We start from the raw sequence: 27530 nt of genomic DNA, 5'->3' as shown, positions 1-27530 counted from the left end.
AGATGGAAGTGAAATAAGGCACTTTCCTATTCATCTGATATTTACATGTCTCCTTTCTGTGAGGGCCACACAAAGCCCTTTACATACCTTACCCTCTTCTGTCTTCACCCTACCCTATCAAGTAGGTATCTTCATCCCTCAACGTATATGTGAAATTCCCAGAGGTTTGGCAACCTGCCTAATGTCCTAGAAGGTAGAAGCGGAACCAGGATTTGAACCTCCAGTTTGACGCAATTCAACCAATATCTATGGATCACCTCCTTGCGGACGTGCTCATCCCCTTCCCACACAGCATGTTGCCACCAATTCCCTTTGGTGTCAAGGACGTGGCCATACTCACCTTCTCTGGCTACTGGTTAGAGTCTCCCCCCCCCCCCCCCCCCTTTTTTTTTTTTAACTTTATTTATTTTGAGAGAGAAAGAGAAAGTGAGTGAGAGAGGGAGAGAGAAAGAATCCCAAGCAGGCTCCTCACTGTCTGCGCAGAGCCGAACATGGGGCTCTATCCCATGAGCCGTGAGATCGTGGCCTGAGCTGAAATCAAGAGTCAGACGCTTAACCGGCTGAGCCACCCAGGCGTTCCGGTTAGGGTCTCCTTTAAAGCATGACGCAGAGGCAGCTTTTTGGTGTACCTATTTAAAAAGTCACAGTCTTCGCTTGGGCAGCACATAGACTAAAACTGGAGCGACACGGAGAAGATTAGCGCGGCCCCTGGGCAAGGATGACTTAAAACTTTGTGATGGTTTCCGTATTTTTTTAAAGGAGGGCACTTGTTGCCATGAGCACTGGATGTTGTCTGGCAGCATTGAATCGTTATACTGTACACCTGAAACTAATATTACACTGTATGTTAACTAACTGGGATTTAAATAAAAACCTTTCCAAAAAAGTCACAAAGATCGAATTCACTGGTGTAAAAGTAGACAAAGTTAGAGACTGAAGCCACGTGTGACAGTGGGTGAGATGAGCGGCGCCTCCAGTTAGAAAAGCCAAAATCGGGGGCGCCTGGGGGGTTCCGTTGGGTGAGCCTCCAACTCCTGACCTCAGCTCAGATCTTGCTCTCAGGGTTTTGAGTTCAAGCCCCGCCTACTTAAAAAAAAAAAAAAAAACCCTCCAAAATCTTTCTCCTGCGTTTTGCCATCCTCTCCTGCTCCTTGGCAGCTCTTGCACGTGTACTTCACATGCAGCCATTTTTGTTCACCTGTTCGTGAGGGCTGGTGTTGACCTGTTATGAAATGATGCAGCCGCAGGAGAGAGGAGACCCGGAGTCCACGCCCGCACTGCTCGCTTTGTGAAATTCCAGACTGTTTAATCGGCTCTACCTCATCCCAAGAACTCCAGCTTCTACTTTTCTTAATGGCTTTCCCCTCCTTAAATGCCTACACAGTTATCTTTGAAGAAGGAGAAAAAGAATAGATGAATCATTTGCAGGAAACGGGGGGCAGAGACATGTGGTTGGAATAGCAGATGGCTGTGTGTGTGGGCACATTGCTGTCTCTGTTGTTCCTTCCACCACCCTCTGGAAATGAATCCTGTGGAAGAGTACATTCATTCCAAGGTGGGGGCTGTGCCCGCTTTCAGGTGCTAACATGCAAACCCACATCCACACGGATTCTTCTCAGACATCTGAACTCCAGGGAGAGTAGAAAACTCAGGCTCTGGCCCAGATTGGACAAGTTGTCCTCTCCTCCAAGTTTTGACATTAAACCTTCTAAAGATAAAGCGATAAACTACACACAATTAGTGGCAGCAGAATTTCTCATACTGTCTTCTTTGTCCTGCAGGATATGAAGTAAGCACATAAATATTCTTCCTATGTCATAGTGCAAACGCCTGACCTCATCAGGGATCAGCAAATGCCTATAGGGAAGCCGGAGGGAGATTTACGTTCGGATAAAACATGCCTTAAGCAGGAAAACACACGTTGTTCTTGGTGGGGCTTTTGGTGGTGGGGGCGTGAAAAGGACATAAAGATATTACAATCTCAGGAACAAGTGCCCATGTGTTGGTCCCCAAAGTTAGCTTCTTGCCGTATGTATGGCGATGACACCAACTGTGGCTGTTTCTCTTGGATCACTGAAATGTGTTTCTAGAATCCTGAGAATTCAAGAGAACACACAGTTTGAAAAACTTTTCTCAGAAGGCTTCATTTAGGCTCTCCTGTTACTTCTCCATAAATTTCCAGATGTCATCTGGGTGTATGTGCTAGGGTGGGTCATTGTTATTTTACTTTTTAAATATATGAAACTCACTTCATCGACAGACTCTCTTTCATTGATTTTTCCCTACTTCCGTCACTGCCATCTGCCCTCCCTACCCTAGATCCAGACTATAGGACCCTGCTGTGAGCACACAAATGTGCAGAAAGATTAGACCTTGTCACCTTTCCCCTTGATGCATTAGGGGTTTTCGTAAAATACACATCTAGAAGTTGAAATGTATTTCTTAGCACAAATGACATACTATTTGGAAACAAAGCATTGTGGTTAAAAGCATTTTTAAAATTATGAACACTCCTTTATTTTTTCCCCATGTTTATTTATTTTTGAGAGAGAGAGAGAGAGAGAGAGAGAGAGAGAGAGAGTGGGGGAGGGGCAGAGAGAGAGAGAGACACAGAAGCAGGCTCCATGCTGGGAGCTGACAGCACAGAGCCCGATGCAGGGCTAGAATCCACGAGCGGTGAGATCGTGACCTGAGCCGAAATCGGGCACTCAACCAACTGAGCCACCCGGGCGCCCCATGAACACTCCTTTAAAAATTAACTTTAATAATAAAAGTCAGCTGATTAAGAATGAGTAAACTCAGTCCAGGAACCAATCTGAATAACCATAAAAAATATTTCATCAATCGTAAGTCTCATTAATAATAGAATTCCTGCCCTTACAGTCATTATGATTTGATGACTCATTTATCTGAAAGTCATTCATCTGAACCTTAACAAAAGCACTAATTCTTGAATCCTAAAAAGCTTTAAAATTGTACTTTCCATGATTTTATTTTATTTATTTTTTTTTATTTAAAAAAAATTTTTTTTCCAACGTTTTTTATTTATTTTTGGGACAGAGAGAGACAGAGCATGAACGGGGGAGGGGCAGAGAGAGAGGGAGACACAGAATCGGAAACAGGCTCCAGGCTCGGAGCCATCAGCCCAGAGCCTGACGCAGGGCTCGAACTCACGGACCGCGAGATCGTGACCTGGCTGAAGTCGGACGCTTAACCGACTGCGCCACCCAGGCGCCCCTACTTTCCATGATTTTAAACTACAACGTTACTAGACTAATTTTTGTGCCTCTCGAGGGTCCCCAGCCCCACCTGTTCTCTAACCTTTCACCTCTTCCTGAATGGACAGATTCCTGAGGATGCGATTCTGGTGAGACGGCATCTCACCTGCTGCAACCGGAGCCTCAGGGGCTCCAGGACCCAGATCTGTGCCGGCGAGGCCAATCCCCTCCCTGTCTTCCAGGCAGCTTCCAGGAAGCCTTGGGATTGTACCTTCCAACAGAGCCTTAGCAAGAGATCTTTGCCTCAGGTTTTACTTTCTAGACAATTTTACTAAGACAATGATTATTTAAAAATCACGTCATATCTTCTATCTGACCTCCTGCCTACAGTCTATTTTCTTCCCAATAAGAAATCTCCCGATGAATGGAGATCATAATCTCTACTAAGGTTAACTAGAGCTAAGGGTCTCTGGGTTGAGGATACGTTTCCTAAATCTCATCTAACTTTCCTGTGAGTTTTCTCTCACCTCAATAGGACTGGATAGAGAAGCTTCTGGCCACTTCCGTGTGGAGAACCAGGACAACAGAGAGTGGCTTTTCCTATATCCACCCTGCTATTTACAAACCTACTTCCTGATCTCCATCTTATCATCTCTGATGCTTTCTTCTACCTTCATTGTGTCCTTACCTCCCATTTCACTTCCAGCTGATTCCTGATATGTACTTGTGATAAAGCCAGTTCAAAGTAATATTCAAAATCCTCTTGATTCAGGATATTCTTTTTTTGTGTAAAATATGTATCTTTCAATCAGCAGCTAAAGAACATCAGCTGCCAAGAGCAATGTGCTATTTGGGAACTGTAAACAAGACACTGGTGTCACAAGTCTTTCCCAGACTGAGAAAGAGAAGTAAAGGGACTTTTTCACTTCTCTGTTTAATGGGTCAGATAGTCTCCTCTCAGGGGGGGAACCGGGGGGTGAGAATAAAAGCTTTTAGATATTTAGTTGGTATCACTCTTTCCTTTCTGCTTGGGCGGAAGGCAGGTCCTGTGAATGCTAGGAGAGTATATTAAGGTTGTTATTTTAATGGGTGAAAATTCCTTGGAAGGTTCGCATAGATAATAATGGCTGAGGCAGAGCTTAAAACAAACAACCCTTCTGGGATTAAAACAAAACAAAAACCAGGGCTCTTTGACCCTGAGCAATTCTAAGGAGTGAGAGCAGTTTTAATTACAAGATGAGATTTAGAATGAGTTGAGAAGGAAAAGTCAGGCATCAATGAGTTTTGTATCAAAATGCTCTTTGGGTTTATCAAGTGCCTCTATCAAGTGTTTTCTGTTTGAAAGTAACGATTCATTAATGGTATTTAAGTTCACTGGCTACCATGACTTAATGTTATGGTCGAAAGTAAGGTCTGAAAAATACAATAGGATTTTTTTATTTTACTTATTTATTTGGCAGTCAAAACTGTGTAGAGAATGACGAGTTCACAGGAAAGGCAATCCATACGGCATACAAGACAGGAGATGTTGATATCATCTATCAGATTGGCAAAATGTTTGCGAGCACGCTGTGTCAGCTAAGGTGTGGGGAAATACATTACTGGTGGCAATGCAAACCAGTATAATGGGGCGTTTGGGGGCTATCTATCAAAATTACAAATTCACATGCTCTGACCAAGCAATGCCACATTTAAGCCTTTATACTGCAGATACACCTGTGTACAAAGGGGGTAAATGTGCAAAAGGTCGTATTCATTGCAGTCACTGCTTGCAATAACAAAAAAGATTATGTGCAACCTCCATATCCATCAATAGGTAAGTTAGATAAACAACAACAACAACAACTATGTAACATGTGGAGACATTTGAACAGGAGCTTTCTTCTAACACATGGGAAAACCACATTCTGTAGTTCCAAGTCCCCTGACAGTAGCAAACACATTGTTATTTTTTTCAAAATAGACTTTATTTTTTAGAACAGCTTTAGCTTTATAGCAAAACTGACCAGGAAGTACAGAGATTTTTTTTTTTTTATAGATCCCCCGTCCCCACACATGCATAGCCTCCCCCACTACCCACATCCAGCACCAGCATGGTACATTTATCATAACTGATGAACGTACATGGACACATCACTATCACCCAAAGTTCATAGTTTACATAAGGGTTCACTCTTGATGGAGTACATTCTATGGATTTTGGCAAATGTATAATGACACGTATTCACCATCAGAGTATCACACAAGATAGCTTCGTGTGCCTAGCGGGGTGCCTGGGTGGCTCGGTTAAGCGTTCCACTTCAGCTCAGGTCATGATCTCGCGGTTTGTGAGTTTGAGCCCTGTGTTGGGCTCTGTGCTGACAGTTCAGAGCCTGGAGCCCGCTTCAGATTCTGTGTCTCCCTCTCTCTCTGCCCCTCCTCTGCTCGTGCTCTCTCTCTCTCAAAAATGAATAAACATTAAAAATGTTTTTAAAAAGAAGATAGTTTCATAGCCATAAAAATCCTTCGTATTCCACCAGTTCATCCCTGCCTCCCACTAACCTTGGGCAGTTACTTGATATTTTCATTGTCTCCATAGCTTTGCCCTTTCAAGAGCGTCATATAGTTGGAATCACAGAGTACGTAGCCTTTTCAGATAGGCTTCTTTCACTTAGCAATATGCACATAAGTTTCTTCCGTGTCCTTTCATAGCTTGATAGCTCATTTCTTTTTAGTGCTGAATAATATTCCATTGGATGAATACAGTTTATCCCTTCACCAATTCAAGGACATCTTGATTGTTTCCAAGTTTGGGCAATGTTCAATGAAGCCGCTATAAACATCTGTGTGCAGGGTCTTGTGTGAACGGTTTGCAACTTCTTGGGCAAATACTAAGGAGCATATGAGTGCCGGATCATATGGTAAGAGTATGTTTAGTTCTGTAAGAAGTTGTCAAACTGTCTTCTAAAGTGATTATACCATTTTGCATTCCTACCAGCAGTGTATGAGAGTTCTTGTTGTTACACATCCTCACAAGCCTTCGGTGTTGTCAGTGTTCCGGATTTGGGCCATTCTAATAGGTGTGCAGTGGTATCTCTTTGTTGATTCAGTCCGCATTTCCCTGAGGACATTGAATGTGAAGTCTCTTTTCATATGCCATCTGCATATCTTCTTTGATGATGTGTCCATTAAAGTCTTTGGCCGATTTTTTAATCAGGTTGTTCATTTTCTTGCTGCTGAGTTTCAAGAGTTCTTTGTATATGCTAGATAACAGTCCTTATCAGATGTGTCTTTTGCAAAAATTTTCTCCCAGTCTGTGGCTTGCACATTTTTTTTTTTTTAAAGAAATGAATGTCACTTTTAAAGCCTGAAGGGGCGCCTGGGTGGGTCAGTCAGTTGAACGTCAGACTTCAACTCAGGTCATGATCTCACACTCATGGGTTCCAGCCCCGCGTCGGGTTCTGTGCTGACAGCACAGAGCCTGGAGCCTTGCTTCGGATTCTGTGTCTCCCTCTCTCTCTGCCCCTCCCCCGCTCGCACTCTGTCTGTCTCTCTCTCTCTCTCAAAGTAAATAAACATAATAATAATTAAAGACTGAAGCAGAAGCGTGCCTAGGTGGCTCGGTCAGTTGAGCATCTGACTTTAGCCCAGGTCATGATCTCACGGTTTGTGAGTTTGAGCCCCACATTGGGCTCACTGCTGTAAGCTCAGAGCACACTTCGGATGCTCTGTCTTCCTCTCCCTCTGCCCCTCCCCTGCTCTCTCTCTCTCTCTTTCAAAAAAAAAAAAAAAAACAATTTTAAAGACTGAAGCAGAAATTATCAAATGGCTACACTATTAATAAATGGATAAATATTTATTACTTTCCCTTTATAACTGATTCTTTGTTACCAACGTAGCCATGTTTCTAGTTGTTTCCTGGAGCCCTTTGTAGTAAAGGAATCTAACGAGTAATGGACGAGTACCTGTAAATGCAGACGGTGACACTGTGATATTTTAACTGCCCTTAAAATATGATCCTATTTGTGTAAGGATTAAAAATTTTTGTTTCTCTGTAAGCTGTAGTGTCTCAATTTCTTTGTGACCAATTTTACCAGTAAGTTTTCCAAGAAGTACATGTTAAGAGAGAACAAACGAATTAGAGTAATTTAGTGTACCAGATCAAGTGTTTCATTAGAACTTACCATTTATTACTTAGGAGAATGCACCTCAGGAAGCACCATATATCATCTTCTCTTTAGGTGGTCCTGACATGCCCCCTTACTATATCAGTCTGTAACCATGTAGTTGATCTATATAAAGACAAGTGCTGTGGATGGAAGAACGAACACGTCAGTCATCCAACATGACCGTCCCTTTGGATCTAGAACTTTGAATTGTCCTAAGAGCATGCTGAATACTACGTTCGAGACATTCTCTCTTATGTCACAATCCCACCTTTAGCTTTGGGAGGGGAGAGCATCCCCCATGTGACTTATCTTTTTATCCCTCAGAATATCTTGCACCGCCTTAGCAGGTATATCGAGCATAGATTTGTTTAAGAGGTAGAAGACAAAGTGATTTGGGCAAAATTTACAGCATTTTCAGTCAGCAGTGCTTTCTGTGACACTTTTCCAAAGAGACGAGAGAGTTCCAATGTCGTCTGGGGCAGTGATTTGGAGATCTCATTGCAGGAAAGGGCCAGGTAGCAGATGGAAAAGGCATGACCAGGTGCCCATTGCTAAGAGGACAGACTCCAAGACCCAAGAAAGCGAGCACAACCGGAAAGCCTCACGCCCAGCTCTTCACTTAAATGACCGCGTGTTAACTCCTTCGGCGAGTGTCCGATGCTCCCCACCCCCGCTGCCACAACAGGAACGATAGAAGGAACACTCCTTACACTTTTGCTTGTAATGGGAAACGATGGAGCGACAGGCTTTCTTTACAAAATCTCACTTTTGCAACCGAGCATGTTGCAAGCATGGTAAGCACCGGAAACTTCTGCAGTGGCTTTTCTCTCCAGGGTGCACTTCTGATGCTTTCACTGGGCTTTCTGCTTTTCTGTGGGGCTGGGATTTTTATAATAAAAGTAAGAGGCAAAAGGCAGTTTCTCTCCTGGAGTGGAATTAAACCATTGGCATTTAGAATAACATTGCCCCCTCCTTCCTGGCTACAATTATAAGCATCTCACAGACCTCCCTATGTGAGGTAAGGTGAGTATTTTGTCATCTTCTATTAATAGGGAGGGATTCTGAGTCATGGAGGCCTAAGTGATTTTTCTAGCCCCAGAAATAAAAGGAATAAAGCGACGCAAGATGATGAGCACGTTATTTTAAGAACAGGATGATTTGGGTGGCATAGCATCATTTTCCTGGACAGTTGCAACTGCTTCCTAATTGGTTTTCCTGCCCCTGGTTTTCCTCTCCCCTGCAATCTACTCACCTCTTTGTTATTAGAATCATATTCTGAAATCATGTCACACCCTCGTATAAATATCTCTGATGACTTCTCACCGCCTAATGAAAAATTCCAAACTCCTTAGCATAGCATCCAAAGCCCATTTGCATCTGGCTTTACACTACCTTTCTTGTGTTCTTTGCCGCTCTGCACTCTCTGTACTGTTGTCATGCATGGCCATGGCTCCAAGGTGGCCATGCCACCTGTCTCTCTGGCCTAGAGTGCCTTTCTTCTCCTGTCCCTCTGGGATGAGGGAGAGGGGAAATCTGCATATCCAGATATTGTTTTCTCTGGGATACTTTGCAACACTCAAGGCCCAGGAACCCTTTCCTCCTCTTGCTTTCTTTCTGTTGCAATGATCCTATTAACTGTTACATTCTAGCTACCTGGACATGAGTCTATTCTACCCAGTCCAATCTACTTTTTGTGGACAGCAGGGTCTGAATCTGACTGATCTCCACACAACCCAGCGATCATTTCAGTTCGACACACAACGGGTGCTCCCTGCGCTTGATGCCATTTTCAAGAAAAACCTTCCTTCAGGCAAATCCACAGGCAGTTTTGGGTACAGTTTCAGGGCTCGTGAAAAGAAATCAGAGTGAGTGCCAGTTCAAGAATGGAGCTTTCAGGGCACCTGGATGGCTCAGTCGGTTAAGCGTCTGACTTCGGCTCAGGTCATGATCTCACAGTTCGTGGGTTCGAGACCCACGTCAGCTGTGCTGACAGCTCAGAGCCTAGAGCCTGCTTTGGATTCTGTGTCTCCCTCTCTCTCTACCCCTCCCCTGCTCGAGCTCTGTCTCTCTCTGTTTCAAAAATAAATAAACATTAAAAAAAAAAAAAAAGAATAGAGCTTTCAAGGACAAGCAGGTTAGTTATGTTTAACATTGCATTCTTCTGTTATGAAGTTCTGATGTTTGTGGGTACAGTGTACTATTTGATTCCAGGTAACCACCCAAAACATTTCCATACTTCCTGACTAGAGCTGATGGGTGAGGAGCCTGGCTGGCTGGGATATCATTCGGAGCTTTCCAAAGTCTGGCCCACTTGTGTGAGCCACTCCTGACTGCTGGATTACAAAACACTTGCCTGGGCCCTGCTCTAGACATTCTGAATCAGGGTCCTTAAGTGAGAGGCCAGGCTGTGGACCACGAGCAAGTACCTCCAAGGTGTTTCTAAACATTTGAGACCCACTGGTCTGGCTGGGAGCCTCCCCCTAGGCAAGGAGATTTGGGGGGGATAGGTGTTGTGAGTGAGTCGTTCTCACTGCAGGTTGCATATGAGAATTCTCTGGGGGATTTTTGAGACCCTGGGACCCCCTTTATATCATTTAAATCAGAATTACTGGAGATGGGACTTGGGCCCCTATGTTTTTTGAAACCTTTGCTTCTGAACCAGGTTGGGGATAGAATAAATGCCAGAATCTTTGGACAAAAATCATACGTGTCTAGTGGTTAGAGCTCCTGTTTACATGACACTTCTCACCGCACTCAACCTCACTCTCGCTAGAAAAGTAAATCTCATACCAAATTTAACAAGTAAAAAAAAATACATGTTTTAATAGGTAAGTGTGGTTATGCAAACTGTGTGTGGCTGAGGAAAGGTCTTTCTCTCTACCCTCAGTGCTTTGAGTAACAGCACCTTGCACGAATAGGCCATCCTAAAGGAAAGGCAGCAATGTTCAATATCAAAACCAGTGGGTTTTAATCTTGTGGGGGCAAGATGCTAGGTAAAGTGGGGGGTCACATGGCCCAGGGCTGGAGGCGACATGGTTACACACGTAGGTGGGCTACGAGATCGGGGGTCCTATCACACTTCCTCTGACAATCACCAATTTCAGCAGTAGAAATATATATATTTTTAGAAATAAACATTTCTTACTACAAACTAAAACAGACAAACAAAAAAAGGGGTGCTTGGGTAGCTCAGTCGGTTAAGTGTTTAACTTGATTTTGGCTCAGGTCACGATCTCATGGCTTATGAGGTCGAGCCCTGAGTTGGGTCTGTGCTGACAGAGCAGAACTGCTTGGGATTCTCCAAACAAACAAACAAACATACAATAAATAAATAATGAGTCTTTTTCCCTGGGAACTGCTTAGGCAAAAGATTGAGGAGAGGAAAGGTGGGAAGAGGGGGGCATGACCTACCAAGCATTTAGACTTTTGGCGTTTGGGTAAAGAATCTGAAAGTTTTGGTGGGTCCAGAAAAACGCGATGGGAATTCACCAAAAGATGCACCCTTGTCAGATGTTTAACAAAAATAGCCTTGGAATCATACATGTGCAAAAATCACTACAGAAACTGTGCTAAGCAACTGGTCTGTTTACTTAGGGCTGGGGAGGGGTTCTATATTGTGTCCTCCAGCACAGCACCCTTCCCCCACAAATGGAAGATTCCTTTCCATTCCACAGGACACTGGCTCTCATACCTGGCTCTGCCTCATCCCCTTTTTCTACCCTATCCGAAAATCTCCTCCTGGCAGGAAGTCAGTGGAAAGAAGGAACTTCTCATTAGATGAGGTTTCTTAGATGCAAGGAGGTCTTAAAAAGTTGAGGACCCATGACACAAATGGGTGCTCCCATTAGAGACTGCAAACCCAGGTCGCTGAGAGATGGTTGGTTACGTTGCTTGGGCCGGTAACCTCCCAATTGCCCTCTTGCAGAACACGCAGTCAACAGGACTGGCCTGAGCCGGCAGCACCGGGGGGTGGGGAGAACATGCTGCCCTGTGGCAGGCAAGTCCGAGACTGCTGGGCAGTCCCTCTGAGGCCAGCAGCAACCTCAGTGTCACCAATTTACCAGAAACTGTGATCTCCGGGCTGCTGAGAGGTAAAGCAATTGACTCTCCAAAATTTTTTTCAAAATCTTGTATGGATAGTTTCTATTCCTGAGAACAAATGGACACTGTCGTGTTTTCCACTATATAATCCCCTTTCAGCAAGGTCAATAAACATTAAGAACTGTGTGTTGAGGGCGCCTGGGTGGCTCAGTTGGTTAAGCAACCGAATTTGGCTCAGGTCATGATCTCGCGGTTTGTGAGTTTGAGCCCTGCATTGGGCTCACTGCTGTCAGCACTGAGTCCCCTTCAGATCCTCTGTCCCCCTCTCTCTCTAAAAGAAAAAAAAAAAAAAAAAAAAAAAGAACTGTATGTGTGTGCATGTTAATAATAAAAACAGGTAACTGTCAATGAATTATTACTGTTTCAGGACTGTTCCTACCCCTTTACAAAGAGAAGTCATTCATTACAATAGCCCTGTAATATAGTATCCCCATTTGACAGATGAGGACACTGAGGCATAGGGAGATTATGTGATCTCCCCCAGAGTCACATGATTAGAAAATTTGTGAGTCAGGATTAGAATCCAGGTTGGTCTCAGACCAACCCCAGTCCTGGAGTCAATCCAGAACTCCCAGTCTTGACAAGCAAAATAAAATTTAACAAGTTATATAGAAGTTGCCATTTTATAACAGGTTGAATTCACAACAGTCTGCATGGAGTCATGCTTTAGAGCTATACCTATCAAGTAGGGAGCAAAACATACCTACTGGACAGGTTTCCAAGGGACCGAGGTGCAAGTTTGGATTCTTGTGTAATTACCTGACATTTGAGTCCAGCCTTCCCCACTATAAAACCGGAGTAACGGTATATCTGCTTGGCAAAGGTATCATGGAAGCAGTTAGATTTAATTTAACATCTATAAGGCTGGATGTAGAAGAGATTGTAGCCCTTATGTTGTGGTTGTGTTTTTTGCAATATACCCAAATATAACTTTTGTAATTAACCCCTCAAATGGCCGAAAGCAGTGTTGCTTACACTGGAGTTTGGAGGCCCCTGGGGTTCCCTCAATGTATTCTGGGTGATCTGCAAGTTCTTAAGTTTAATCGATGAAGCTAAAGCGTGCCTTGCTTGTCTTGTGGACACACATAATCATTTCTACTGATCGCTGAGGCAAAAGGGCTGAGAGGAAATAGCACCTACTTAGAATAATAATTAGTTCTCTTACCCAACAGTTATTTGTATTGTTCACACCTGCATAAATAAAGGAGCACAAGATGAGGAGAAAAGTCGCCAGAGGAGCCAAGGCCCACACAAGGAGGCACAAGGCAAATGTTCTGCGTGTAGCTGCAGCATGGCTAATGCCCAGGAAGCATCAATGATGCTTCATGACATGACTGGGGAGCTTCTGGCAAGACAGCTACACATAGTCCCTTGCCTTCCCCGAAGGCAAAGCCTAATTTCCCACTAAGGATATTGCTGGGCTTTGGAAATAGTACAATGGGAAGCAAGGCATCATCGTCCTTTTCCAAACAACAACGACAGTAACAAAAAAACAGTGAGTGAGCTTAGCTGTCCTCAGAGATGCCAACTTCCTGATGACTTCTTACATACACATTTACATATGCTTTTGTAGTTCTTACGTTTTGAAATAAAGGATACGAGGGAGGAATCAATGAATGTATGCAACTGGAAGGAAAGGGATGAATGCTTCTGAAAGAAGAAATCAACATTTTATCTTTCAACGAATTTCCTCACTAGACTGTCTAGCTTCGGAAGAATATTCTAGATCACGTCTCTATGGGATCCTGAATGTCTATTAATGTACCTTCCACAGGGCGATGGGAAACAAAACACAAGAGAGCCGATGAAGACCGTAATTTTTCAGAACTTAGCCTGACTGAGGCCAAGGTCTGACTTCACAATGGTTCATAGTTTCCTTTGGGTCATGTCATTCTGGCAAGGTGCAAAAGTCCATCTCCTTTCTAGGAAAGCTCCAACCACTCCCTGGATGTGACTGTAGACGTGTAATTCTGGCACTGCTGCTCCCTACCTACCTGTTAGCTGCTGTCTAACCTAGCTTGCCTTTCTCCCCACCTCCACGTTGTTTGGGAAAATCATTAGCCTGTGCTTAATAAGACCCTTCAGCAACTCATCAAGGGGCAGGCTGTTTGACTGCAAGCCAGGATCAGCAGTCGTGGTATTTTAATTTGGGGCTCATGCTTGAAACTCCTTTTGGCTTTCCCTACGCACGGCCTATCAGTGTGCAGAATGTGTGTTTCCTATTGTCAGGCCTGTGGGCCTCTTGTGTTCCACAGTTCCTGCTGTTCAGACAGAACTTGCTGTCTTTGTGAGGCACCTGTCAGGAGAGTTCAGCTCGAGTTTTGTGAACCCCATATGCCCTTTCAATCAGGTCTGTGTCAAACACATTTCTCAACTGCAGAGAAATTCTGTTCTGAGGCTTAGCTGTTCAGAAAGCCACTGGCTGTCACTTTGAGGGCCTCCTTGGGACTTCTAAAAGTGAATCTTGAATATGCCACAAGACTACATTTTAAGTCAGACCTTCCAAAACACTCTCATTGACGGAAAACTGAGCTTATTTTCACACGATGTGTTAATAAATATTGTATTCACAGAGAGATTACTTCAAGAAGATTAAAAGTCATGCTAACTCTTCTGGGTCTAGTAAATTGCAAGTGTCCTCAAACACAGGAAAATGTCTGCAAAGTTGGAATGCTTCTCCAATAGGCAAGCAAGCATTCATAAACAAAAGACTTACTTTCAAGGGGCTTTCCAGGGGAAACACTTGATGAAAAGAATTCAAGCGGGAGTGCTTGGTGCATTCACACAAATACATACACACACAGAGAAATTAGGACATGTAACATTGCTTCTGTGCACTTCTGAGGGGTAAGGCAAGACCTGCTTCATGCTCAAATCTGGAAACACCGTTTTCTGCATATGAATGATACCCTCAGCAGGGAACTGGGGCCTCCGGAAATCAGAAAGCCTGTGGTTCTTCCTGATGCTAGAATTCTTCCGAGAGCCTTTTTCCTGACAGCCTGGGCAACAGGGCCAGGATGATGAGGATCAAGGCAAGATCACCAGCAACGGGGAGTCAACTTTCTGCAGGAACAAGGCAGTGAGTTTTAAAAACATCGTCTTTTGAATACCCACTTTGTGCCCTACACTTTTTGGGTGTCTCTAATCCTCCTAAGCCCGTAATGAATGTATAACTATTCCTAATTTTACACACTACTGAATTCCCTTGTTTTTTTCCACAGCACTTTCACTTTCTAACATACTGTATAATTCTTTTGTTTATTGTCTGTCTTCAACAGAACGTAAGCTCGGAGTGGGGGAAGGGTAGGTATTCTTGCCCATTTTATTCCCTGATTTCCTGGAGCCCAGAATAAAGGAGTGAATGAGTGAATAAACGAATGAATGAACGAATGAATGGAGGCCAGTGAGGCTAAGTGACTTTCTCCTATCAAACTACTAGTGAGTAACAGAGCTAAGGTTTGAACCCAGGCCCACGTGCAGTGCTGACACACTAGATTAGTAATGGCAGTTGTCAGGATTAGAATCTAAGACAAATTCGGAGGAAGAAAGATATGCAGCATTTAGTGCACAGCTGACTAATGAAGAGGTGTGTGCAAAGAAGATAACCAGATATAAAACGGCAGGGAAATAAGTCTAACTTTTGATCTTTGACATTGATGGGGAGGGTGCAACAGACTATGTGAAGCTGAAAAAGACTGGTGGTCAAAATTCAAAACGTAGAACTCAATCCTTCAAATTTTGGCAGGGAACAGCGCAGTGCGTGGGCTCCATCATACCCTGTAAAACGCATATGTGCTAATCCTTAATGGTCTAACCTCAAATCTTGACCCCACTGTTTGTTACTATGTGACCTCGTGCAAATTCCTTAAGCGCTGTGAATGGGGATGATTTTCATGGGGTTTTCTGGAAACTGACCAAAATCATGCATGTAAACACAGAAATCAAAACCAAGCCTTCCACGTAGTAAATGTGCAATCTACATGTTGTTTCTATTTTATCATTTTGGTGTGGCTGGAGAAGAGGGTGTTTAATAGGGGACCAGTTAGGCAGAAGTTAGAAAGGTAGCTGGGTACTTTGTGTTAGCCATCTTAAAGGATTTTGACACTGGTCTGTAACAGCACCTGCTTTGTTTGACAGCTGAATTGGGATGGATTAAACTGCCTGGGGCATTCCTCAGAGGGCTTTTCTGTAGACTGCCAAGCTCCAGGCGGGCTGTTAGGCAGGCCTCAAAGGGCATCTGGATGAAAAGGACTCAGACCATTGTGCAGGCTGGGAATTAACAGCGATAAAAACATCAACAGCCAATAGCACATCACCATCATGCCAGGAAGCTTCACCCATTTAACCATCTCAGAGAACCTATGAAGTGGATATTTTTATTATCTTCATTATGCCACATGGAAGATGAGGTTTACAAAAGATGACTTAACCAAGGCCGAACGTTTAGGAAGTGATCGGGGCACAATTTCAACCCTGGCCACCACGCTTCAAAGACCCTTTACGCCCCTCTTCTTAGAACCGAGTGGTCCGAATGGCATTTTCTAGAAAGTGCTGAGAAGAACTGACATTCCGTTGATGTAGGATTCGGAAGCATAGGTCAAACTAAGCGTCTCTGTCTTCAGGTTTGAGAAGTGAGTGTTGCGGTTATCCTCCCAAATTCATGCCCAGGTAGTGCACTTTTACAATAGCTAAGTAACAACCGACTTCCCTCCCTGTCTCTTCTGTTGGAGATCCCAGGCTGAAAGATTTTACCCTTCGCAGTTCTACTGCAGAGCGTCCTGCCTCGCCCCCAGGACCCAGTGACTGGAACGTCTTGGGGTGGGAAGGCCTGTAACAGGTGGGGGTGGATCGGAGGCTTCAACTCCAGCGCAGGCCTCCTCCAGTTGGAACTAGATGATACCCAGTGAAATATGGGAATTTTGTTCCAAGGGATGCCCAAAAAAGGTGCGGGGAGAGCGCGCGGCAACCCCCACCTTCGATGAACACGCTCCTCCAGGGGCGGCCTGCTTGCAGCACAGCTCCAAAATTGGCAACCTGGGCCTCGCAGCCGCCTTTTTTTAGCCCACATTCCCCAAACCAAGGAAGAGGCGGGTGACTAAAAATGCAAATCGGAGCCGGGGCGTCAGCAGGCAGGCCCGTGGGTGCGGGGCGTCTGGCTGGGGGAGACCCCGCGACCTCAGGTGCCCTCCGCTATACTCGCGGTGGGCGCCGGGAGGGGCACTTCGGGAGACACGCTCCCCTTCGAACCACTGCCCCCGCTTCCGCCTCCCGGGCGGCGGCGGGACTATGCGCGGCCTCTTTTCCGCCGGGGGTTAGGGAGGGGAGGCCGGATTAGGGCCCGCGCTTTCCGGCCGCAGGGCCCCCCTGCCCCTAGCGCCCGGCCGGCGGTACACAGGTGGTTTTCCGCTCGGGAGGGGCAGGCCGCGGCACTTTTATATAACAATAGAGCTCTGCGCGCGGGGTCTGCGCCTCCTCGCCGCCGCGGCCCCCACCCGGCCACGCCTCCATCCGGCCCCCGGCCGGCCCGCCCTGCTCCCCGGCGCCGCGGCAGAAAGCAGCGAGCCCGCCTGGCCGGCACTTCCTCAGTTACCTGCTGGCCCTGCAGAGCGGCCGAGACGTTCCCTGCGACTCCCAGCTCTCCGTGGGAGCAAGGGGTCCCGGCAGGCACTCCTCCTCGCCTCTTACCCACCCCAGGCCGCGTCGGAACCCCAGAGGCCCGCTTTCGGCCCCCCACCCGACCTCAGGGTAGCCCAACGCCCAGCGCCAGCTGAGCCAGGAGGCGGGGGCGACCGGGTGCTGGCCAGGAGCGCAGCGCGCAGGCGCAGCTGGTGCTCGCTAGTGCCCTGCGACCCGCAGTGGAGGGGGTTGTCAGGGTGAGACCGAAGGCTCCCCTCTGACAGGCCTCTCTAGTCTACCGTAGCCGACCACGGAGCCTGCGCGGGCCCCCGCAGGCCTTGCGGTAGGACTTCCCCCACGACACGCCGCTGGTGGGGACAGCCCGCCCGGCTCCGCGCGCCCAGAATGCACCTAGACCCGGCAACCGCGCCAGACCGGCTCCTCCGTCGGAAGCCGAGCTAGCTGCCCAGTAATGATTAACGAGCGCAACCCCCCAGCGCGCGGTGGGTGACCGCAGGAAGGGGGGGGGGGGTAGGGCTTGGATCCCCGGAACAATGGCTCATAACGCCCCAGGCCGCTGGAGGGGAATAAAAGCATCGAACTGTCCAACCAGTTTGTTTCTGCAGGCTCCACTGTTTAAAAACAAAATAAAGTAATTTAAACGCTATTAAAAACAAACAAAAAAACCCCCATCAACCTTCCTCCCTATTATCTGGACAACCAGGCACTTGTTTGTTTGCTTGCTTGCTTGAAAATGTTCCAACAAAATCCTAGTTTGTTTCGAAAGATGTTGGATTAGCATTTAACACCTCATCGGTCACTAAAGCCCAGGCAGTTCACCAGCCCCAACACAGCCTCAGCTAAAAGAACATCAGAGCAAACAGAGCTGGGTTTTTTAAACTGGCAAACAAATGCCACACACCGCCTAAAGAAGGGCGGAGGAGGGGAGTTCAGGCGAACTCCTGTCCAAATGAGTTTAAAGGGAATAAAAAGGAAAAAAAAAGCACAAGTTTTCTTAAAGCTAGCTTGCGAACACAGGCGTCACGAACAAGGGCTTTTGTGCCTGCTAATTGCACCATTTGTGCGCAAAAGTTCCGACGCGAAGTGTGAACTCTCAACAGAAGGAAACATGAGACAACTGAAGTGCCCTGGTTTATGTGCCCCGCTCCTCCTCCGCCGCCGCCTCCTCTTCTTTCTCCTTCCTCCCGCCGAGCCCGCTGTTGCAGCTTGTTTGCACTCGGGCTTATCCGGAGCGGAAATTCCTTTCCGTTTTTGTGAATGACAAACTCATTAACAATTCATCAACACAACCTGTTCCAGCCGGCCCGTCCCCACGGCAACAGCCCCTTCCGCAGCGCGCTCATTGGCTGGCCGGGAGAATGTATCCATTGAGACGCTCGCTGTTTGTATCCATTGAGGAGCTGCCTCGAGCAGGGGGTGTGCGAGGGTTGAGTCCAAGGGAGAGTGAGCAAATCGAGGTTTGAATAATCCGAGGAGAAAGACGCCTGGGCGGATTTGAGGTGCAGCCTTGAAGGGAGGGATTAGGAGCCGCTGGACTTTTTTTTTTTTTTCTCCCCTCCCCTCTTAGTAGCAGGGAGTCCGAATTAATTGGATTTCATTCACTGGGGAGGAACAAAACTGTCTGGGCAGCTTCATTCAAAGAGATTCATTGACACCAAGAGCGAGCGGCTGCAGCGGGGTGCAGCGGGAACCGCCGGCTTCACTTCTGTCTCGCTTTCCCCAACCGCTAACACGGTCTGGGAAGGACGAGGTGGAATTAAACCCCGCTCAGAGAGCGGCAGCTTCGCGTAGCGCGCTCGGCCTATGCCTGCCCCGAGGGGCGTCTGCTAGGCACCCCGCCCTCTCCGGTAGCTCGACCCCCATGATAGATACGCTCAGACCCGTGCCCTTCGCGTCGGAAATGGCGATCAGCAAGACCGTGGCGTGGCTCAACGAGCAGTTGGAGCTGGGCAACGAGCGGCTGCTGCTGATGGACTGCCGGCCGCAGGAGCTGTATGAGTCGTCGCACATCGAGTCAGCCATCAACGTGGCCATCCCGGGCATCATGCTGCGGCGCCTGCAAAAGGGCAACCTGCCGGTGCGCGCGCTCTTCACCCGTGGCGAGGACCGGGACCGCTTCACCCGGCGCTGCGGCACCGACACCGTGGTGCTTTACGACGAGAGTAGCAGCGACTGGAACGAGAACACCGGCGGCGAGTCGGTGCTTGGATTGCTGCTCAAGAAGCTCAAGGACGAGGGCTGCCGGGCGTTCTACTTGGAAGGTACGCGCCGGGGGAGCCCCGCGCGCGGGGCCGGGCGGGGGTCGCGGGGCTGTGCGCTGCGGGCAGGGCACGAGGACTGCAAGTGGCCCTGCTGCGCTTGACTGGCGCTTCTGAGTCGCGCCGCGGGGTCGGGGGACAGCCGCCAGCTACCGGCTGCGAACCTCGAGCGTCCCGCACTCGCGAGCAGGCTGGCGCAGAATCCACCAGCTTCCGGCCACAGGCACGGGTTGTTTCTTTCTAACGATTCCTCCTGCCTACCGGGAGTCTCCTCCACCTGTCCCTGCTTTCTATCGTTCGATCTTGAATTGAGATTTGCAGGACAGGAGAGGTCATGGTGTGTGTGTGTGTGTGTGTGTGTGTGTGTGCAGATCGCACCTCCTGGTCCCTCAAAATATTTTTAAAAGTTGCCCTTTTATGCATCTCCGGATTTAAAAGAAGGGTTTCCAGGGAAGGCGGGCCTGTTCGTTCCACTCCCGAGGGTACACATTTAAGTGTCTTTCTGTTATAGTTGGGTCTGTGTGTAGGGGGTTCGTAGGGTGCTGGGGTGTTTCCTGCGCCCGGCCGCGGCTCTCACTAGCTGTGAAAACTACTACGGGATCTCGGGTTACACTATTGCCTTTCTCGTCCTGGCAGGTGGCTTCAGTAAGTTCCAAGCCGAGTTCGCCCTGCACTGCGAGACGAATCTAGACGGCTCATGTAGCAGCAGCTCGCCACCGTTGCCAGTGCTGGGGCTCGGGGGCCTGCGGATCAGCTCTGACTCCTCCTCGGACATTGAGTCTGACCTTGACCGAGACCCCAATAGTGCAACGGACTCGGATGGCAGCCCGCTGTCCAACAGCCAGCCTTCTTTCCCCGTGGAGATCTTGCCCTTCCTCTATTTGGGCTGTGCCAAGGACTCCACCAACCTGGACGTGTTGGAGGAGTTCGGCATCAAGTACATCTTGAACGTCACCCCCAATTTGCCGAATCTCTTTGAGAACGCAGGAGAGTTTAAATACAAGCAGATCCCCATCTCGGATCACTGGAGTCAAAACCTGTCCCAGTTTTTCCCTGAGGCCATTTCTTTCATAGGTGAGACTAATTAAGAGTCCTTCCTCAGACTTTTAAATGCAAAATTCCTAGCCATTCATAGAACTTAAGCTGTTAACCTTTCTTGCTGCTTGTTAGCATGTCTGATTGCAGGTCTCTAATGTTACAAGCAGGGAATTCTGGTTTATCTTCTTGCTAAAAGAAAGAAAAAGTGCCTATTGACATGGCTGCAGACCACAGGTGTCTTTGAAATGGTGCTTTCTGACACTTTGAATTCAGTCATTTGACAGGGGGCTGTGTATTATCGGGCAACAGAATTTTCTCACAGTCTTTGGACTTGGAAAAGGCTAGCTAGAAGTCCTCCTCATTGACAGGAATTTTAGCACTGCTTTATAATTTTAAAAGATCTGACAGTTATTTTAGGACATCAGGTTAGTTGTTGGAAAGCCCTATGAATGCTAGATGTTGTAATTCAGTTGAATGTTACTGTGATACGGGTTCACAGTGAGACAGTGAGGGTAACCTGAGCCCAGCAGGAAGGACTGTGGGCTGGAAGCCTGGAGAAGCGAATCTCCAGGCATTGTAATGCATTTCCTATTACAAAGGAACTCATTTTCAGGCCATGTCGACATCCTGTTCCTCCTAATGGGCTGTCCCCTGTGACTTCCCTCTCTCTTTTAAAATGCCTGAATACCTCCATTGTTAGCTGCACAACAGTTGGAGAATAATTTAATAGACCCTTGCAGTCTGCTTGTCTGTATAAAAGGCATTCAAGACCATATTGCAGGGTTTCTGGTATTCACATGCTGAGGCAAAGAATGCACACATTAAGAATTTTTTGTTGTTGTTGTTGGCAGAAACTTAATACAAAAGCTCCCTTTTCAGAAAATATCTGAAATATGTAATTGTGCCCAGTGTACATATTTTATCTCAATGATACATTTTCTGCTGCCTGCAGGGTCCAGCTGCCACACACGATTCTTCTTTCTTTCTTTCTTTCTTTCTTTCTTTCTTTTCTTTGTCTTTTCTTTTAACTCACTTTTTAGACTAATCATTCACAAAGCGTGGTTTTCGGTCTACTGAAAGCTTGCCTTTCTTTTTGTGTTTACAGATGAAGCCCGGGGCAAAAACTGTGGCGTCTTGGTGCATTGCCTGGCTGGCATCAGCCGTTCGGTCACTGTAACTGTGGCTTATCTTATGCAGAAGCTCAATCTGTCAATGAACGATGCTTATGACATTGTCAAGATGAAGAAATCCAACATCTCGCCCAACTTCAACTTCATGGGCCAGCTGCTGGACTTCGAGAGGACGCTTGGACTCAGCAGCCCCTGTGACAATCGGGCCCCCACGCAGCAGCTCTATTTTACCACCCCCTCCAACCAGAACGTCTACCAGGCGGGCTCCCTGCAATCCACGTGAGAGGCCCCACACGCCTCACCGGATGTGTCCGTTCCTTTAGCCGTTTCTCTTGGCAGCATCAGCTGGGCTGCTTTCTTTGTACACGGCCGCAGGTGTCAGAATGACACCAGTTGTCTGTATTAGACGAGGTTCCCACATGTGGAATTGGTTATTACCATGGGAGAGATTTGCTCCATTCTTGTTGGAAGAACAGAACATGCTGTATAGATACGGGCCATAGGTTCGCTCCACGCCCGTGTGTACAGCCTACCCAGGCAGGGACTGGAATTCTAGGGTCACCAGGTATATAGGGTAGGACCAAATGGTAGGGGAGGAGCATGTGTTTAGGGCCTCGTATGACTGTTTCTTTTTGCGCCTGGAACTGATTACATACTGTCTTCAGTGAAGACGGATTCAATTTTGCATATAGAGGAGCCAAAGAGAGGTTTCAGCTCTGTATTTGTAGTATCAGTTTGCAAAAAAATATAAAAAATTAAATAAATAAATAAATAAAGGTAATAATAAAGAAAACAAATCTGATACTCCATTTGATTATTGTAAATATTTGATCTTAAATCACTTGACCGTGTTTGTTTGAATTGTGTTTGTTTTTTCTTTGATGGGTTTAAAAGAAATCATCCAAAGGGAGAGCAGTACGCCACTTCTTAAAACAGAAAAACCAGAAATGTTTGCTCTTTTCTAATCCAAAGGGTATATTTGCAGCATGCTCGACTTCACCAACTCTGAATCACGTTTTCATGGACACTGTTCTCACTGAGACCTTGTTATGGTGCAGCCTTTACTCTCTTTCATACATCTTCCTTGTGATTTTTTTTCCCTTCTTAATGTAGTTTGACTATGCCTTACCTTTGTAAATATTTTGGCTTGTGTTGTCTCAAAGGGGATATCTTGGAAAGACACCAAAATCATGGGCTCACTTTTTTTTTTTTTTTAAACTTCAGCTGTGCTAAACAGTATATTACCTCTGTACAAAATTCTTCAGGGAGTGTCACCTCAAATGCAATACTTTGGGTTGGTTTCTTTCCTTTTTTTTAAAAAAAAATTTGTATAAAACTGGAAGTGTGTGTGTGAGCTTGGGTACCCGGTTGATAGGTGAAGTGCATATGATTGTGGAAAGGGAGAGTCAAGTTGCCCCATTATGTTCATGGTGTAAAGTTTTGAGCTGAAATTTATTATAAGAATGTAAAACCTTAAATTATTAATAAATGACTATTTTGGCTATTGAATGTGTATTTTTTTTTTTTTTTAAATCTCTCTTTAATTGTACCTACCTGTGAAGTGATACTTTTAAGGAATTTTTCAGCGGGGAAGTAAAATTGGCTTGTAAAGTACTACAGGAACAGCAGGGCAAAGTTCCCATCGCCTAAGCAATCCCAGGAATGTTTTTCAGGTGTAGTTTATGACATTAACCGCTTGCTTCAAATAAAGATGACATCATAGAATGAACTGGCTGTATGATGTGTTCCGACAACACTTTATGAATACAACTCTGGCCCATTTAAGAAAATAGGAATGCCCTTGAAGAAAAATGAAGCCATACAGCACACCTTGCTGAAGTATAAAGTTTGGCTATTCCTGAATAGTCATAAAGAGGGGGTTCCGGAATAACAAGATAGTCACAAGTGTTAACCTCTCTCCTTCCCTGTCAGGGCCTTCTACTCGATAATACACATGCCTGGGAGAACTAGGGACAATTGTTGTGCCAGTTTGTTACTGGGGCACTTCTACCTGCAAGCTATCCTAGTGTCGGAATATCAAGTGAATCGGAAATGATGTCTCCCCTTTCCTTGCTCCCGCACATGTGGCAGGCATAGCTAAGCTTCTCACCAAGCCTGGATGTGGGCTTTAAAGTTGCACATTGACACTTGAGCTAAAACTTTGCCACTCCTGTTCTAATGTGCTTTGTGCTTAGCTGGTTTAGAGTGTGGGCCAGACGCTACTACTGAACCTTACGTCGAAGTTATTTTAAACAGTACCTTTTGAGGTAAAGGCTTAATATCCTGTCTTTTTCCTTGGGACATCCCCTCTCCTTGTCCCAAGTGTAAAGATACACAAACCAAAAATAAAAGTAAAGGGCGGGTGTAGGAAATCAAAAGAATTAGAATTTTCAAATGAATTTAGCCCCTTCACCTGCATCGAGGAGAGAGATGAGCTTTTCACCCACAGGTGCGTGTGAGATGCCAGTTGGATCATTTGGTGATCTACGTTATGAGAGGCGAGTGGCTCTGATATTATGGCAATCGTATCAGACAGTCCAGGGTGACTTCTGGCAACTAAGCATGTTTAGAGGACAAACAGAAACAGTGCAGAAAAGTACCAACTCAGTCTTTCCCATTTGGGTGCCCCTAGTCAACCAGAGCTGAGAAAGGAGAAGTGGGTTGCAGTTCAACTTGGCTCGTGTTAATCCAGTTCTGAACGGTTTCCGCTCCTGGCATTCCCTAAACTGCCTGTTCAAAGTAGGGATTTGCAAGCAGCGTTAGCAATTTCCTGTCCAGCTGCAGCTCAAGTAGCTGCGTGCTTTTTCTCCCCCTTTCTTTTCTCTGATTTCTTTTCTCTTTCGTTTTTTCCTTTCTTTTTTCTTTACTCTGGACTGTGGATAATTTTAGTGCATTTCCTCTTTGTGGATTATCATCTCTTTTCCTCCTGGAACCTGCATACATCGAGTCCCCTACTGCTCTGCTCCAGCCGACAGCTGGCCTCCTCAGCACTTCCTCTCGTTTCACTGTGGGTTTGTTGTTTGTCAGTGCACTTCTGAAATTAATAATGTTTTCTGGCCAAATGCCACAAGCCATTACCACAAAGGGGAAGTAACACATATGAATAGCAGGAAGCCATGCAGGGTCACAGTGTGAGCTGAACCTGTGGAGGGAGCATAATTGAGCCTGGCCCATTCAGCAAGTGTCTGACAGCGATTTGGGGAGAAGGGGCTCCCCGCGTTTAAGCAGCTCAAGCTGTGAGGGGAAAAAAAGAGTCCAATAAATCGGTAGCAAATGGCCTTTGTCATTAGTCTGAATAAAGGAGAGGGAGCAAGAAGAGTTTAGGGCCCCCATAAAGTTGCAGTGTTTGGGATTTCTACCCCCCCTCTCCTGGCATATTGTTTCATCAGGCTGGTGACAGAGTGGTGCCCGCTTCCCCTCTGTTGCCACAAAAGGACTCCTATTAAATGGGTGGTTTTTACGGTTCACGCAGGCCAGAAGATTCAAAGAGCTGTTCTCTTTCTTTTTCTTCTATGGAAGGTGGAAGGTTGTAACTGACAGCATGGGCCCCCACCTCGCACTGTGCCTGCCTTTCTCCTGGCTGTACCTCAGTCCCCTCGGCTGCTTTGTGCTTGCAGGGGCTGGTGAAGGCGATCATTTCGCATCTTAGAGTTGGGCTTGCTTCCTGAATGGAGCCCGCACGGTTACTAGGGCAACCTTTGCCAGCAGCTGCGGCTCCCCAGGCCTCCCTCCTCACCTGCTGTCCCCATTAGTGGCTTCGTCAGGTCTCTTCCTCAGGAGAAAACGTTAACTTTCCTGGTCTACGAGGGGGTCGGGGGGAGGGTAGGCCGCCTTTCCAGAGATGAGGTTATCTTCAGGGTTCATGGGGGCTGTGGGAGACTTTAGGGAGTGCACTGGTTACTGGTCTTAAGATTAAAATCAGACTAAGAAAGGTTTATCTGGGGATAGAAAGATCCGCACAGCCTCCAAAGGAGTGAAAATTGGAGGCTTGCCCCGACCCAGCAATTAGGAGACCTGAACTCTAACTCTCTCTCGCTTTCTCACTAATGAACCAGATACTCTGAGCCAGTCACCCAGCCTCCCTAAGTTTCTTCTTCCTTGTCTGTAAAATGAGAGGCTTTACCTTTCATTCTGGGATTCTCTCATAATTTCAGCCTTCTGGTCACGGATTGGTGACACATGTTAGATGATAAAACGAGATGAGGAGCAGGCGAAAACAAGTAACAATTCTGAAGGGTATCAGATGCACCATATCATCTCACTTAATGCTCAAAACAGCTCTGTGGGATCGATCCTATTATCAGCCTTATTTGTCACTGAAGAAATGGAGGCAGAGAGACGCCTAAAGTCATCGAATGGCAAGTGGTAGAATGCAGCTTTGAAGCTTTAGTTCTTCTTGTTATAAACTGTTTTTCATCAGTCTTTGCTCGTTTTTACAAGGTGCCCTTGGGTTGGCTAGGAAGTGGTGACCCCGTTTCATAGCTGAGGCAGTGGAGGAAGCAGAGATTAAGTGGCCTGCCAAATGAAACCCAAATTCAACAGTAAAATCATGAGAAAACCACAGGGCCCCAGCTGATGTGTCACCAGAGGGATGCGGTGTCCCGTCTTCTCTCTCCATGGAGAACCTGCCCTATACTGGGTCCATGAGCACATAAATTACAAAACTGATTTTCCTAAGGATCTCTAGGGTGGCTAGCATGTGTCCAGCTGGCCCGCACTCCTGCCCACACACCCTTTTCAGGATTACACAGTGAACTGACCCCAAAGAATTCACTTCCTCACTCTGATCCCTCCTGAAGGAAAGCTGATGTGGGAGGAGAGAGAAAGGGAGACAGACACAGAGACACAGCTGTAGCTGGCGTTAAGTATTCTTGAAAATTCATCTTAAAAAAAAAAATCATTCTTTGGACTTTAAACTGTTTCAAAAGGATTTGGGGGGGGGTATAAATTTAGTTGCAGTTACTCAGTAATAATCATTTTCGAGAAGATCCTGCGGACTTTCAAATACCCTTACTCCTCTTGGGTTCTTATCTCAATTGGCCCTGAATCAGTCCGGTTCTGATGATGGAATCCTCAAACTTCTTTAAAGTTCAAAATTGATCTCCTAAGAGTATTTAAGGGCACAAAACAAAGTTCAAACAATTCACAAATATTTATCCAGGCCTTGATCTGTGTTGCACTGATCCGATGAAACAAGGTTGAAATCAAAGGCAATGGAAGACTTAACGAGCCCTCAAAGGCTGAAGGCAATGTCATATTTCGAAGTTTGACCGCTTAATCTTTCTGCTAGTGTCCCAAATCAAAGCAGATCCCCCAAGGAACTATCAGGCAGGTCCTTGTATGTCCCTACAGGCTGCAATAGTCAAAATTACATTTTAGACATGATATTTTATATACGAAAGGATTAACAGCCAACATGTATGCAATTTGACTCACCTACCTCCCTGTCTTGCCATGGAAAATACCTTTTGAGAGTGTATTTATCTCCAGTGCTTTTTAGGAAAGAGAGGTTTTGGACCACTTATATCTTCAAAAATGAACCCTTAACACACAAAGGAAAAAAGAATTGATTATACGCTAAGCATCAAGCAAGTCTAAAAAAGGAGCTTCTTCTAAGCTAGAATTCCCTCTTACCTGCTTTTGGAGACAACCTAAGTATTACATTAAGCCTTTTTTATTAGGTCCAGTTTCATTCCTACAGCAAATATTAACAGGAGAAGGAAGAAAGAAGACAGGACAAAGAAGGGGATTTGGGGGAGCACATAGCTCCCAGGGCAATTATAGCAGGAACACTCCTTTATGTTCTGGTTGTTACTGCTATGTAACAGACCACCCCAAAACTTAATGGCTTCAAACAATGATAATCATTTATTCTCTTCCTGAGTCTGCATTTGAGCAGACCTCTGCAGAGAAGGCTGATCTCTCTTCAGAGTCTTATTATCTAGAGTAGCTCGACTGTGGGCCAGAGGCTCCATTTCCAAGATGGCTCATTCCCATGGT

At 46.2% G+C, this 27530-nt stretch overlaps 1 protein-coding gene, 1 long non-coding RNA gene and 1 other non-coding gene across 8 annotated transcripts in view; 2 read left to right on the top strand and 1 right to left on the bottom strand.

Annotated features, from left to right (window-relative positions):
- The window catches only part of LOC125919395 (uncharacterized), a 46049-nt gene extending 38434 nt beyond the window's left edge, over nucleotides 1-7615 (bottom strand). Inside the window, exon 1 of one of the 6 annotated variants that reach the window (XR_007456757.1) lies at nucleotides 7378-7615. This is a non-coding gene — a long non-coding RNA (uncharacterized LOC125919395). The remainder of the gene's footprint in view (nucleotides 1-7377) is intronic. The other 5 variants (XR_007456755.1, XR_007456758.1, XR_007456754.1 and 2 more) reach the window with 5 other exon arrangements.
- LOC125920507 (U6 spliceosomal RNA) lies at nucleotides 647-753 on the top strand. Its single transcript, XR_007457096.1, has one exon. It is a non-coding gene; the product is annotated as a U6 spliceosomal RNA (small nuclear RNA).
- Nucleotides 7616-18479: 10864 nt separating the features above from the next.
- On the top strand, nucleotides 18480-23019 carry DUSP6 (dual specificity phosphatase 6). The gene is made up of 3 exons (XM_049626067.1): nucleotides 18480-19365; nucleotides 19999-20436; nucleotides 21506-23019. The coding sequence occupies exons 1-3, from the start codon at nucleotides 18966-18968 to the stop codon at nucleotides 21811-21813; spliced, it is 1146 nt and encodes a 381-aa protein (XP_049482024.1). The 5' UTR covers nucleotides 18480-18965; the 3' UTR covers nucleotides 21814-23019.
- The last annotated feature ends 4511 nt before the right edge of the window (nucleotides 23020-27530 follow it).

This window comes from Panthera uncia, chromosome B4 (genome assembly GCF_023721935.1).
Source record: "Panthera uncia isolate 11264 chromosome B4, Puncia_PCG_1.0, whole genome shotgun sequence".
NCBI classification, from domain to species: Eukaryota; Metazoa; Chordata; class Mammalia; order Carnivora; family Felidae; genus Panthera; species Panthera uncia.
Note: the sequence above shows the minus strand (reverse complement) of the source record. Positions and strands in the feature narration are given on the sequence as shown.